At 35.0% G+C, this 14,503-nt stretch overlaps 1 protein-coding gene across 7 annotated transcripts in view; it reads right to left on the reverse strand.

Annotated features, from left to right (window-relative positions):
- Positions 1-14,503, reverse strand: part of USP34 (ubiquitin specific peptidase 34) — a 138,781-nt gene that overhangs the window by 76,102 nt on the left and 48,176 nt on the right. For 6 of the 7 annotated variants that reach the window (XM_074910481.1, XM_074910832.1, XM_074910653.1 and 3 more), the window contains 10 exons: positions 8,360-8,441; positions 8,174-8,266; positions 5,846-5,971; positions 5,311-5,440; positions 4,689-4,724; positions 4,158-4,288; positions 2,981-3,597; positions 2,313-2,527; positions 494-609; positions 282-409 (listed from right to left, as the gene is read on the reverse strand). In XM_074910481.1, the coding sequence (XP_074766582.1) occupies positions 282-409; positions 494-609; positions 2,313-2,527; positions 2,981-3,597; positions 4,158-4,288; positions 4,689-4,724; positions 5,311-5,440; positions 5,846-5,971; positions 8,174-8,266; positions 8,360-8,441 (1,674 nt within the window). The remainder of the gene's footprint in view (positions 1-281; positions 410-493; positions 610-2,312; positions 2,528-2,980; positions 3,598-4,157; positions 4,289-4,688; positions 4,725-5,310; positions 5,441-5,845; positions 5,972-8,173; positions 8,267-8,359; positions 8,442-14,503) is intronic. The other variant, XM_074910564.1, reaches the window with a different exon arrangement.

Raw genomic sequence — 14,503 nt, forward strand, 5'->3', positions numbered from 1 at the left:
TGTGGACCCGATTTTACCACATGGTAGGAAGGCAGTAACACCTCTGGCAGAAGGGAGAACAGACAAATGCAACAAGATGAGAAATTCAGGACACGGATAGAATATAAAAATGGAACATCAGATACATCCATAACACCTTGAAAACTATTTTTATACTTTTGCTTTTGTCTGGTTTAACTTAACTACCTATAAAATTAAATAACCATTACAGTCAACTCATATTTCCTATACGTTGCAAGAGTAGATACATGTAAAAACAGATAATTTATTATTCAAGTTACCTGTTGTTTGCTAAATTTTCTAAGCAGCCTTCAATAAATCTCATTCGAATCTGTCTGTCAGTGAACCAGCATACTAAAGAACAGAGCAGCTTCTCTGCTTCATTTATTAACCCTTCAGAGAGATGAATCTACAGCAAGTAGAAAGAAAGGTCACTGAATAGTATGTATTTATTTTCTTTAAAAAAAATATTATTTTCTGGTATTCAACTTACTGCATCTTCATCCTGGACCAGATCCCACAAAAGGGTATTTCCTTTCTTACAAACATTATCCAAATTAATGTCCGTCACCGCATTGCTATTATATTGATGTTTATGAACTGCTGGTCCTGAACAAAATATAAAGACCGTTATTGAATAAATAGAAGTAACTACCTAATCTAAGCATTATTCTCTAAGTGCATGAATAACGACATGCTTTATTGGTAAACTTGGTTGAAGTGCATACAACAACATGGCAATTGCAGCCTTTCTTCACACATGGGTTCTTAGAAGACAAAATATTATGACCATACAAGAAGTCAACAGGGCAGTTAAGCCAGTATTCAGCTAATGGCAAGGTGCAATAAAAAGAGTACTTAAGAATTGCAGATCCAGGTGCAATTGCCTTTTAGGTTAATTAGATTTAATTCATAGTGCAATTAAAGTATTTCTTAAGTCTTTCTGTAGTGCTGTGGTCCAAAGGGAGGTATCTTTATAACTACTGTGGTTGGAAAGCAAGAGAGAAACACATTTCAATAAATTCCCCTCATACTACACGATCTCTTCTGTCTAACTAAAAAACAGGAAGAACAACACCCTTTTTTATATACAACAGAGTATCAAAGTGCATGATTTTAGAAACCCATCATGTTTTCATAAACACTGATAGACATTTTCCTTCTTCTGTGTGGCCACAGCTGGCACCATTCATTTATCTACTATTTGATACTATTTTCATGTAACAGCAAAGTCAAGTAGAAAATTTAGACTGTGTGCAGAACACTGTAATTATTTGCACGTGCAAGACTAGAGGTGTCAAAAATACTCTGCACTGCAGGCCTCATGCTCAAACAATAATTTAGATCTTCAGTAAGATGTGTAATATCTATGGAAAAATATTGAAAAAAATATGCTGATTTACATCATGTTTTAACTACAAAGTTTTAGTAGTTTATTCCAACTCTAGTGTAGGAAAAAATCCTTCAAATTTTCAATGTCAGGCTGAAATTATAACTCAGTTCCACATAACAAGAAATGTTAAGCCTAAAGAAAAAGGAGACTTCTTACTCAACCGTGTTTCAGGAAAAGATATAAATAGTTCTGGTTTTACTGTCTGCTGGAAGATAGCAAAACTTGCTTCTGCCAGACCAGTGAAGAAAAATGTCAAACCTTCACTAACCATCCCCTCCATTATATTTAAAAGGATAAAACAGAAAATAAAGCTGCTGCAATAGCATATGGAAAGATAATATAATTCTTGAGAAGTGTTTTAGTAGCATCTTAAATTGCACCCTGAAGTAAACGAGAGCATTTGGCAGCGTAAGATTAAATAGCACAAAATGCCCTTCAAGGCAAGCTGCCTAAGATATCAAGTTATATTTTAACTCATTTTTCCAAAATTATCCTCTGTACAGACCATTATGGTAAATCCATTTAAGATGACAAATGTATGGAATCACAGTAAGATCCACCCACCGGAAGAAAAAACACATAATGCTTCAGAGAGGGAAAAAACCCCTCGTATTTCAGTACCACCTCTCTTTAATAAATGATTAGAAAAAACATTTGCTAGGCTCTTTAATGACTTTAAAAGCTCCAGCAGAAATGGCGGGGGGGAGCACTTTAAAAAGGTAAACACAGCTACATCTAACGTGATAAAAAATTAATCTCTTGGAGAAGCAGTAAAATCTCAGTAGTTACCATCGTTTCTTTAGGCAAATACATACAGTTAAAATAATTTGATTATTTTAACGATTGGAATCTAATTCTAAATTATATAAAACCGAGTTAGAAGTATAATGGTTTTCTGTTGTCTTTTTCTCACTCTTACCTTGACTAAGATGTTCGTGGTAGATAGAAGCAAGGTTAGGAAGGTGCTGCTGAAGATGAGATGTTAGCTCAGCATGTGAATTAATCTGTACAAGCTCTTCTTCACAACCAGACTCTTCCCCATCAAAATCAGCCATATTTTTCTCTGACTTTGCACTGACTTGGGAACTACTGCAACTGACATCATCTGCACTTAGCATATCATCAACCATATGCCTGTAAAAGAAGATGATTAGAATGGACAATATCAAAGAGCAGTTGTTTATTTCAGACATCTCCCTAAAGCTAAAGTCAGGATGAATCATCTGTCTGAATAATAGATCTTCATATGAATTTGAAAAAAAATTACAGATAAATTGAAGGTCTCACTGTCACGATGATTGTGTTGACTTCTTTCATGTTAACTAAACACAGCATTTTCCAAGACATTTTTAACATTTTCTTAAATGTTGTTTTATTTACTCAACACAAAAACTACAAAAAACTTAAATCAGATGTTAACAAAGCAGATTACTGTGTAACTAAAGGAGATAACTCTTATTTCTGTTAGACAAAATTATCCTGAATTATAGAAAAATTGTCCATTCAAATTTTTCCCCAAACGGAATATTTTGCTACCACTTTTATTTCTGTTATAAAAGGAATTGGAAGAAAAATCAAACTACCTACCCGTCATGGTGATGGTGGTGGTGATGGTGGTGGTGGTGATGTTGTGGCCCAATGAACTGTCGACAGTTAAATAATTCATTTCCAATAGTTTCCCCAAGGAAGTCCCCTGTGTGAGTTATACAAGAATCCTGAGACCCTTGTGAAATGTGAGCAGTGCTCATTTCCCCTGCCATATCATGCTCTGCATCCTCAGCATGAGAACAAGCATCTAGCATTCTAATTCGATTATCCACTGGTGTCACAGAGTCAGTGTTAAAAACGTGGTCCTTTCCTGCCCCATTATTTGCACCACTCCTCTCTGATGGCCCTTGTGAATCTCCCAGACAAATGCCTGTTTGTGATTCCAGTTTCCTGCTTCGTAGATCTGTGCTCCTACTGCTTTTCTGGGGATTGTGACTCCTATCTTCTTCCTCTTCATCCTCCTCCTCTTTGAGAGCTTCAATATCTGCAATGTCTTCAGACTGCACCTCGCTGCCAGGGCTTCCAGCAGACTGGCTTGCGTGACTGGAGTTGGCCTCGTTACTGGATCCATCACTGTGGCCACTGCTACTGCCAGGACCACTACTGCCATCCTCACCACTGTTGGCTGTCTCATCAGAGCTTCCTTGCATGGATTCCTGAAATTATTTTTTTTTTTTAAGATTGGTGGAGAAATAAAACACCACTGAAAATACATAATCAACATCATCATCATTCAAAAATCATTCTTCATTTACAAGGCAATGTGTCAAATTACAAATTTTCCTTCATTCCTCCTCAGTTTGGTGGCCAATGACAAAATGCTCAGAACAAGATTCAGATTTAATAATTCGATTTTTGCATTACCTTATTTGTAACAGGGTATACGTGCAGGCTTTGCACATACACACAGTCACAGTGTGGCACAAACAATATGTCATGCAATCCTTTACTAAGAGATTAATCTAACTGAAATACAGTTTAAATGCAGGAATCTGTTTGTTTGAGGTGTTCTTTTTGTCACACACTTATTCACAGGCAAGGTATAGTAAATTCTATGTAAACTGCACAGAACATAAGTAAATATTCTAGCTACCCACCATCGTGCTGCAGGTAAGCATACACGCAATGTACCTGTTAAGGATTTGAAATTATTTCAGAAAAAAAAACAACAGGTAACTCAGTAACAAAATTTTCAGACCAAGATTTACGCTCTTACCTCTGTATCTGAAAGTCGTTGCTGTACATGTTTTGTTCTGTTAATCAGCTGTTCCTCCATTTCAATATCACTGCCTCCACTCTGATGGGTGTCACTGTTGTCACTGCTCTGAGGGCTTGCTGCTGGTGACCCTAGTTCAAAACCACATTTCCCAGTTACTTTGTTATATATGTTAATTAGAACGTAACAGCATTACATAAATCTGCCTCAATTGTTGAACCCAACAGCATTCTTCCTACAAACAGCTGAACAGTGGATGCAACTTAAACAATCCATGTACCTAAACACTAAAAATTTCTTTTAGAACACTGAGCATTTTACTACAAAATTTGTATTCTGATTTCTCTTTTGTACACAAGCACAGCCATGTGAATTTCCTAGATTCTACGTAAAATATAGTTTTCCTTTGACTTCTCAGAAAAATGTAACTGCAAACTTTTACTAGCTGTTCTATTCAAACTCGATAGCTGTAGAAAAACGCTGTAGTATCCAATGTATCAGATTGCGGTGTACTTCTAAAACTATACTTACAAGGTGAAGGGGCTGCTCTTCTGAGCTCCTCTTCTTCTGAAGGAAAAAAGCAGGATGGAAAAATAAGTGACTAAAAAGTTTTTTGTCAGCATATAGTTGTCCATGATTCATAAAAATCAGCAGTAGGAAAAGAAAGGGAAACTACAGTAAAATGGCTTGGCAGCACCTTTAGTAATGACTGTGGGGAAATACACAGTCAAGTTTAAAAAAAAAACAAAAACAAAAACCCAGAAATAGAATGTAGTATCAAAAACTAGGTAAAAATTAGATAAGCTTTTTGTAAGACTTTATTTCGCTATGTAAGTTACAGCTGTTCAGCAGAACAAAAATATTTAACTGATGAGTTATGGACCATCCTCTGAATTTAAAAAATCAAAACCAAAACCATACTACTTTATATATACAAACAGAATTGATCTGAAATAGAAAGCTTCCCAAATGTGCTCACAAAGTTTTAATGCTTTCATCTTTATCCTCAACTTCTGCTTGAAAAATATGCCAGAATGACACTTTTTAAAAATACTTCAAGTAGAAAGTTCTATACATCCTTTTTGTCCAAAGACAACAAGGAGACTATGAAAATTAAAAATTTAACTACCAGATCTATTAGAAAACCACATACCTTTTTTGTTTCCCATGGGTAGATTGGTACTCAGTAAAGATGCAAAAGAGCTTTGTTTTGACAGCTGAGCCTTAGCTGCTAGAGCATTATTCCACAGTGCTTTTATAAGCATTGATGCCAAATACAAGGTCTATAAGCAAAACCAGGTAACAGAGCTGTTAAGAAGCAGCAGGTTTTGTATACAAGTATTCACTGCTAATCTTTCTATATGCCAATACTACAGTTCATCAAATTAAAAGAATGCACTGAATATAATGTTGTATGAAACCCTTTTTAACCACAGACATTAAGTTCAAATCTATCAGTGGTCATGCAGTCTTCAAAAACTTCTGAAAAAGATTATAATTCAAAAGCCAAAAAAGGCCTACTTGAAGAAACATGACAACTGTACTCATCGTTTTCTCTCTTATGCATTAGTGAATATTACTTTTATACACATTCCTTTAGAAAAACAAAGACAAATCCATGATGTTTGTTTAATATGCTAGTGTAATTTCTCTTCTCATTACAGTGATTTTGTCCGCCTTGCCTTTACCTGTTCAGTGTGAGCACTTGGATGAAGAGTCGAGACTAGGTTAAGAAGATGTCTAAGTGGGACAGGGTCCAAGTTTTTGATCAAAGAGGGAAACAAGTCATGTATGTAACGACTGCAATGCTTTAGCTACAAAGTACAAACAACAAACAGAGAAGATAACACAGTGAAAAAAAAAATTCAAGACTGATAAAACTGCAACAATTAAACATCTTTGCATAAATACTCAGGAAGCACTTTTCCAGTTATTCCAAACTACATCAGACTTGCAATTTTGACTAAACTTAATTTTTACATTGTAGAGCATGTTAAGTTTAGTGAAATCAGATGTAACGATATCTGCCTTGGTTCCAGTTCTACTAGGTTTGGTGAAAAGAAGAACCGGAAGTTTATTTTGTATTTTAACTTAAATGTAAAATACTAGTGTATATGCTAAATCCTCAATGAAATAATATTTGCAATGATTACCTTATTAAACTCAATGAAATAATATTTGCAATGATTACCTTATTAACAGTGGAAAATACCAATAAGAACATTATGGGCTAATATGAGACTGAGAGAACAGACTGTGTGAACTGTGTGAGGATTATTTATAATTCTTTTGTTTTTCCAGCAATGGATGTCAAAAAATATGACAATGTGTTTAGCTAACTACTCTATTTACACTTTAAAGTGACAGTACTCCTACATGTTTCCTCTTAGGTTAAATGCTGCTTTTCATAGTGACTCAAAGGGTTTCATTATGTTTGTAAGGATATTGATATTCAAAAAATAAAATAATGGTTACAGGAAGCTTCCAGAAAAAACATTCTTAATGTTGGTACCACACATGCACCTCAGAAGGGTTTTTTTCATTCTTTGTTTATTTTATTTTGCCTTCCTGGCATATAAAATATACCTGTCAGTAGTTTATGGGGTATAAGCCATCTTTCACAGGACTCAAACTGCAATGAAAGTATGTGGGTTCTATACATGGATGCTTTTAAACATCTTGAGATAAATTTTGTCACAAATTTAGTTTAAGAAGTGGAAAATATATTCTTTAAGGCCTTCTATTCTTTCAGTTAAAGATGTCAGTCTTTTAAACATTAGATATTTAAACCTTTTAAAGGAAGTGATCAGAACATATATTTAATTCTGATATCAAACATATATTTTTAAAATATCTGTATGTCAAAATGAACATGTGAACTGTAAAAGAATTATCACATTTGGGTAATTATATTAAGTTCTTAAAATAGTATCACAGAAAAATCCAGAGGTCTAACACTAGTGAGCTACTGTATGTGTGAAAACATCAAGGAAGGTAAAATATGGCTTTAAAAATGTAAGTGAAATAACTAATTATTAATGACTTTGATACAGAAAATTGTTGGAGCTTATTAGAGTGAATGCTGTTATAATAACCATTTAATAACATACCAGCTGCATGTTATAATGACAATGGACTACAGAGGTTTCAGAATGTGTACACAGTAGTATTTGACTGAAACAAATTAGAGAAATATTGAACAGATTAAAAAAACCCTTCAAATTCTAGCTTGTACAAAAGTATGTTCCTTATACCTGTTCAAAAAGATCAATTTTATTTCTCTGACCTTCATTTTGAGTGTATTCTTCTGAAAAATTGACACCGAAACCTTTTTTTTTTTTTCCCCGAGATTTTGGTTGCTTTGTTTGTTTTTAAATAACAGCAGAATGAAACCATGGAAAACCAATTTCCACACCAAGAAATCAAAATGTCTCCTATATTCAAATACTCTAAATTAAAAACCTCACAAACGAAAACAAAAAAGCGTATCAATCCATTAAAAGTAGCAAACAAATATATCCTTTCTGAAGGTAAAAAAAAACTATCAGAGTTTCCAGGTTTACCAAGCAAAAAATAAAAATCTACAGTAGGCACTGAGATGTTAACACCAGCACTGTAGCACAGCTGTAAACTTCAATACTACAATCTTCACCAAATTGTTCCCACCAGGAGTAACAGAAATGGAAGTTACAATACATAGGAGCAAAGCAATTTAGCATAATATTAAAAATATTACATCTACCCTACAATCTTAATCCCCATTCTCAGTGAAAACACTATGTCTCTGCTATACAACTTCATTTTTTTCTTGTACAAAAGTAGCTGAGTTGAATTTTTGTATTTAATAAAAAAAAAAATCTGTAATTGTGGCAGCTACCGAACTTAACATTTGTCAGCAAAACACTCAGACAAGAAAAACTAAGAAATTCAACTTTAAGAATGTAAAACAAAATCAAGTTGCCATTTCCTACTTTGTTTTTTTATCACTTCTGAAATTATATCAATTGTATATATACCTGTGCTGCAGCCCAAATACAGTCTATATGTTGAGTACTAAGTCTCCCTTCAGCTGCAAGAAAGTTCAGAATCACTTGGCACTGTTTGATGATCTGCAAAGTGAGAACACATTGAGGAAAGATTTACTAGAACAAGAAGTTAATCCTCCATGTTTATACTGAAAATAACAAAAATTTTATACAAACCTCAATATGTAAATTTGGTCCAAAAATGTGCTCAACTACATTGTTGCTGATAAGCCAGTCCGCAAGCTCTTTTGCAATTGACCTAAGGGTGAAAAAAGAGAGCAAATATATGTAAAATTACCTGCCTATATACACTGTGCTCTTCCTTAGCACAGCATGTCTTTCAAATTAGTATCTGTAACTGTAGTAAGCATACAAAAACTTTTTTCAACTCAAAGCATACTCAACATTCATACAGTCAGGTAGGAAGCAAATGATTTCCCTATTTTTTTCTTTAGCTGGAAGATGAATGCCAAATATCAACATTTCCCTCTCACCCCTCTGGATCATTAGCCAACACGTAATCAACAATTCTACCAATTTCATTAGTTAATAGAGCTCAACAGATCACCTGCAGACCACTTTCAAAGACCTCACAAGTAAGATTTTGATAAAAAACACTGATATTTAACCCGATTTTATAATGAAATTCCAGAACTATTGAGTCGACAAATATAACTAAAGGTAGGAGTGATAAAATTACTATTTAAAGAAAACCACTTCAATATTTTTAGATTCTCTTGCATAAAAAGCAACTGATACAGATTTTAAAACCTATGTTTTACATGGTCATACTTACACAGATGGAGCATACAGATACTTCAAAATTCTCACTTTGTTTCATCCATAGCAATAGAGAACTTTATCCACTGCCAACCCATAAGCAAACATTCGAACAGAACAGGACAAGGAAACTGAATTTTCCAAAACAAAAGTTGAACTTCAGAAAGGACGGCCCTGTCTGGAAACTGGTGCATAAGCTCCTTTCTATTCCCTCCTTTCAAGCAAACGTTTGTTTACCCAGATTTTGGCACCAGAAGCAATTAGAGGACATCACAGTATTTAAAGCACTGCCTGTAGTTTAAATGGCCCTAGAATAAAAGCTCTCTGTTTCACAAGGAGGAGAGGATGGGAGGGAGGGGGTGTCTTAGAGGACTATAGGAAGAATTATTTTTAACACTGCTATGTATGTCACATTTATGGTCACTATTAAAATTCCAGGATTGCCAATCTTTATAATCCACCATAAGAAAACAAGATTCTTTGGGTAAAAAGTGATTGCCTTTGTAGGTTTTCCAAACAGGATTCAACAGTATTTCAAACAGGATTCCAGTTAATCAACTGCTCTGAATTGCCTGGTCCTTATGGATGAATTCAACATAGTTCCTCTTACTCAACACACATCATTCCTATACTGTCCTATTCTAATTCCAGGACATGGCGAATGAATTATTTTTATATTGTTCAAAAAAGATAATGTCCCCTAACATTTATGTAATAACTGGTTTGCAAGGTACAACAACTTACCAACAGTATCATTTATGGCTTATTAATAAATTCATTCTCATACTATCAAGTAAGTTTGTCAGGGTATCTGCTCAATGAGTGATAAAAAAAGATAAGCCAGGTCTGTTCCATGAAATCCCGCTCTGCTTAACTTCCTACAGCCTCACTTCAAAATAAAACCAAAACCCAACCCCCAACACCCCAAAGATCCCTACCCCAAACTTTAGAGCATGCACATTACAGACTCATTCAGGGCTTGGATTTCTGTCTAACAAAATCTGAAGACTTTTTCACATGTGAGCTGTGATTTTTCAGATTTTACAGATAAAGGAACTTACTATTCATTTGAATATATGCTACTTTAGCAACAAACATGGCCCTAAGAAATGCTCTTAAACACCCGCCTCCATGCTGACAAGCACAAATGACCACAGTGGCACTGCTCGTCTAGCTCAAGAGACTATAGCTTCTATATGTTACTTTTTATTTTGTCAGACAGTTGGTAGACTTGATATCACAAAATCACCTTAAATCAAAAGTGCCCAACTCTCACTCCAAAAACTAAATGCAGCCTGCAAAAAAGTTCCTTCAACTTCAGGCGCATTTGCCCCCAGTTCCTTATGGCTTTACATTGCTTCCCCTTGCTGTGGGCTGAAGTGTTTCCTGCTACGTTATCAAAATATAAGGAGAAAGCCTCATAGTTTGCATTTTTCACAAAGAAAAGGTAGACAGATCTGGTCACATGAGTGAATGTACGCCTGCTAGATGCAGGAGACCCGAATGGATGCAATTCTGGCTATGAAATGGGAAAAAAAATCATGACATATGGTCCTCCGTAAGAGGCAAAAAAAGCCTTAAGACCTGAGTCATAAGTCAATGGAGGTTAATTTTGTTCTGCAACTGCTGAATTTCTTCTTGGATATGAATTTTGAAACCTACAGCTTTCAGAATGAATCCCAGATAAACACTGCTAGATTGACTAAGCGATGTTAATATGAAAGGATATACTCCTCAGTGTGTCTCTTTAAACCAAATACTTCTGCTAGTGCCACAATGTCCATGAGATATTGTATCCAGAGTCCTATGTCACATTTTAGCTACCAAAGGAAAGAACAGAAACTTTCTTATAGAGCAAGTTCTTTCACATTTTATTAAATTAGTATGGCAGTCACTAATCATGTTACTTACTATCTTGGATCTGCAACATTTTTCTTCTGAGTAATAATGGATTATTCTTTTAAAGGAATGCCTTTTTAATGGATGTATTCTCAGTGGTAAAAACCTCTTTATCCTACTGGTGAGCTCATCTGTGATATGACAGCTCAGATTTCTGAAGGTAAACATTCATTTGATATGGATTTGTTGAAGATGACCAAAAACAAGAGAATACTGGTGAAAGGCAGAATGCAGCCTTTGTTTCCCAGAGAGAATTGTTCCTCCCAGAAAGTTGTGCTGAGGGTACACCAATCACTAAATACACTGCCTTTTAAAACGACAGTTATTACCAGCACTAAATATTTTGTTCTCTGATATACTAAGAAATATATTTATGATAGCAGATTCAAGGATTCATGAAAGAAACCTAATTTCAGTGTAAATGAAGGATGTCTGATTTACTTCCTAAACACTTCAATTTCAGGAAAGGTTTTTTTCGTCCAGTGGTTTTCCAGTTCCTTGATAAGTTCCTCACTTTTAAACTGAGTGAATACCCTAACTCACAAGCAATTGCAGAACTTCATATAAATAAAAATAAACTGCCAGCCTATAAATATATTAACCTATGATTTAAGTTTGTATGTTGTCACTTATCCCATTTTTACTTGAATAATTATCTAAAGCCCTGTAGCCTTGAGAAATTACAGATACACCCAAGTTCATAAGAATTCACTGAGCTCTGAGTTGCCCCAATAAGCAGGGCAATCTAGAATAACTTTTTATTAAAAGATTTAAAGTATAATTTTTAATATTTTTCAATGCAGTTTAATTTTCATTTCTAGCTATGTTAAAATTTCTTTCAGATAGCCTGTATTTTTTCTAGAGCAATTTGCAAATTATTATATGACTATTACTATACAATATCACTACAATTCAGGCAACTTAACAAGAGTAAAAATATGCTCAAATTTTCTTTTAAAAGATGTTCTTCAAAAGGTTATAGAAAAATTGTCCTCCTTCATGCTGAAGGAATCGGTGAGAGTGAAAAACATGTATTATGATCAAAGTGTAGATATGCTTTTTCCTCTAATACAAAAGTAGCAGTACAAAGAAAGGTTTTACAAATGAGATATCTATGTCATACAGACCTTAGTAGTAAGAACATTCACCTTGGTAATAACATGTATTAGCTATTTTTCATGTATTTAGTAACTGGGACAGCAGGAAGAAAAGTGATTTTAAGAACATGATACTCTCTCTGAGTGTGTGTTGTGGGTGAGGGAGGAGGAGATGAGAATGAAAAAGTAAAGGTAGCGGCTACACTAGTTTAATTGTCTCTAAATCTTTCTCACACTGGAAATCTACACAACATATTGGGCTCCACGATCTCTAGACTTAATCAATTTCACCCTAGACTTTTAATTTAAGTTCACTGACAATTCATGCCTGTCAAGAATAACTGTTTCACTTCCAAGAAATGAAACTCAAGCACTCGTAACATCAGTTTCCCCAGGCATTCCGGGGAAGAGAGGAAGCTATGAAGTTTCTGATATAACTTGATGTTTGTGAAGTGTACTTACAAAAGGCAAGTACTAGAGCTTCAATTTTGTTCCTTATTGTAGAAAAAACTACTGGAAGGAAACTACAGTTTATGTATTTTCCTGGTAGGTCAAAGTATGCCCCTCTATAAGAGGACTGGGTTAAAGTCCTAGAAACATTTTAAGCTAAGGCTGTGGTGCAATACTTGGTAGCCACATGATGACCCAGATCCAGGAACAAATTCCACAGCAAAATAACCCCTCCAGAGAAAACCTTGTTTATCCAACCAGTCAATTCCCAACATAATTCATCATGCAGCTACAAAAACACACCAGCTCAGTACTGGATATAACAGCAAGTCAGCAACATCATTGAAAAATATAATGTAAAACCTTAAAAGAAAAAATGTAGAAATATAACAAGCACTTGCAAAGGATGAAGACTAACATTTCTTCACAAATATCACTGAAATAGCATCCACAACATAACAATGGATGGGAAACACTGATCTCAACTGTTTAGGATCAGTAATGCAAAGAGGATTCAGCAGGCAGCTTCCCAACACACATTCAAGCACACGTTTTTGTTTATGAGCTTGTATTTTCTTATTTGACACTCCAAAACCACTCTGACATAATCTTGAATATTTATTAAACTACTGTGTATGCCACTAGAAAGAAGCATTAGTGAGCTGAGTGAAAAACTTTACTACTATTTTTTTCAGAGCAAATCTGAAAAGATCCCTGGATGTGGAAGAGAGAGGGGAAGAGGCATTTAAATGATGCTACCATAAATTCAGTTGGTGAGTTTAGACAAAAATTGAGAAAGCAAGAGTTAACATGAGCTATGAGAATAGTGGCAAAGGGGAAAAGCAATACAAAACTTGCAGTTTAATATCTCAATAAATAAAGAAAGAGAGGGGAGGGAAAGGAAAGGAGAAGAAATAGTCCAGATCTTTCTCTTCATGGGTGAAAGGAATTTCGGACACCTGAAATGACTCTATAGGAAGCTTTTTAAGTGAGAGTAATCAAGTTTTTAAATGAGGTGGGAGGTTGTCTCAGCATCAACCTGAATCCTGAAACTCAAATTCTTGGCTGCCTGCCAAGTGAAGAGCAAAACAAAATATCTCTTTACACATGTTATTTCTACAAGCTGACCATGCACTCATTAAGGCAAAACCCAGCATTTTTTCCTCTTGTAGTCCAAACAGCACCAAAAAAAATCTTTCTCTCCCTGCAAGGCATGACCATTATTTGCTAACCAACATCAGCAAAGGAGTTTTAGCAATCACTGTTCAAAGACTTGAAGACTCTTTTGTTCAGTCTCGTTATTTTTAGCTTCAATAGACTTCATACTCTTCAGTACCTTAGATTGCAAAGAATTTGATTCTATTTTAAAAGCCAGGAGTAGCTAAATTAGAAGTGTATGTCTGAGGGATACTACGAAGCTGAGTCACTGAGACATTGCCCATATCTGGACAGTATGCATATTCGGTCATCACAAACCCTCAACTCTAGAGAAGACGGTCAAGTAAACTCAGTTTATAATGACACACAAATACCTACAGCTATAAAACAGATTTCTCTGTCTTAGGTTTCTGCTGCTTTCAAGTGTAAATTGTAAAAGCCAGTGTTTTCCTGAACAGAAGATGCTTTAGCTTGTCCTACCATGGAAAAACTTGCAACCATGCAGATAAAGGCTACTGTTGCAAAATACCAGCTAAAAAGTTCTGATGACACTTCCAAACAAAAGGGAAGAGCTAGAACTAACTGATAACTCTTTTTTTTGTTGTAAAAAAAATATATATATATATATACCTCCCACAAACCCACCTTATCAAGATACAGAAGGAGAAATCCCAAAGGTTGACAGTTCCAAATGCATCTGGAAAAGTCAAAACACATAATGGGGATGACCAGACATCACGCAAAACATCTTCCTTTGATAAATCTGCAGAGGCTACAAAGGTACAAAATAAATCTTAGACTTCCTTTCTCCACTAAGCAAAGAAAATAGGAATGAAAAGCTTTCCTTTTGCTGCTCATTCAATCACTGCCAACTCCATAAGTGCCTTCTTATCCAAAAATTTCTCATGAAGGGAGTCTCTAATGAGAGGGAAGCTTT

Source organism: Athene noctua, chromosome 1, assembly GCF_965140245.1.
Source record: "Athene noctua chromosome 1, bAthNoc1.hap1.1, whole genome shotgun sequence".
In the NCBI taxonomy this organism is placed as follows: domain Eukaryota; kingdom Metazoa; phylum Chordata; class Aves; order Strigiformes; family Strigidae; genus Athene; species Athene noctua.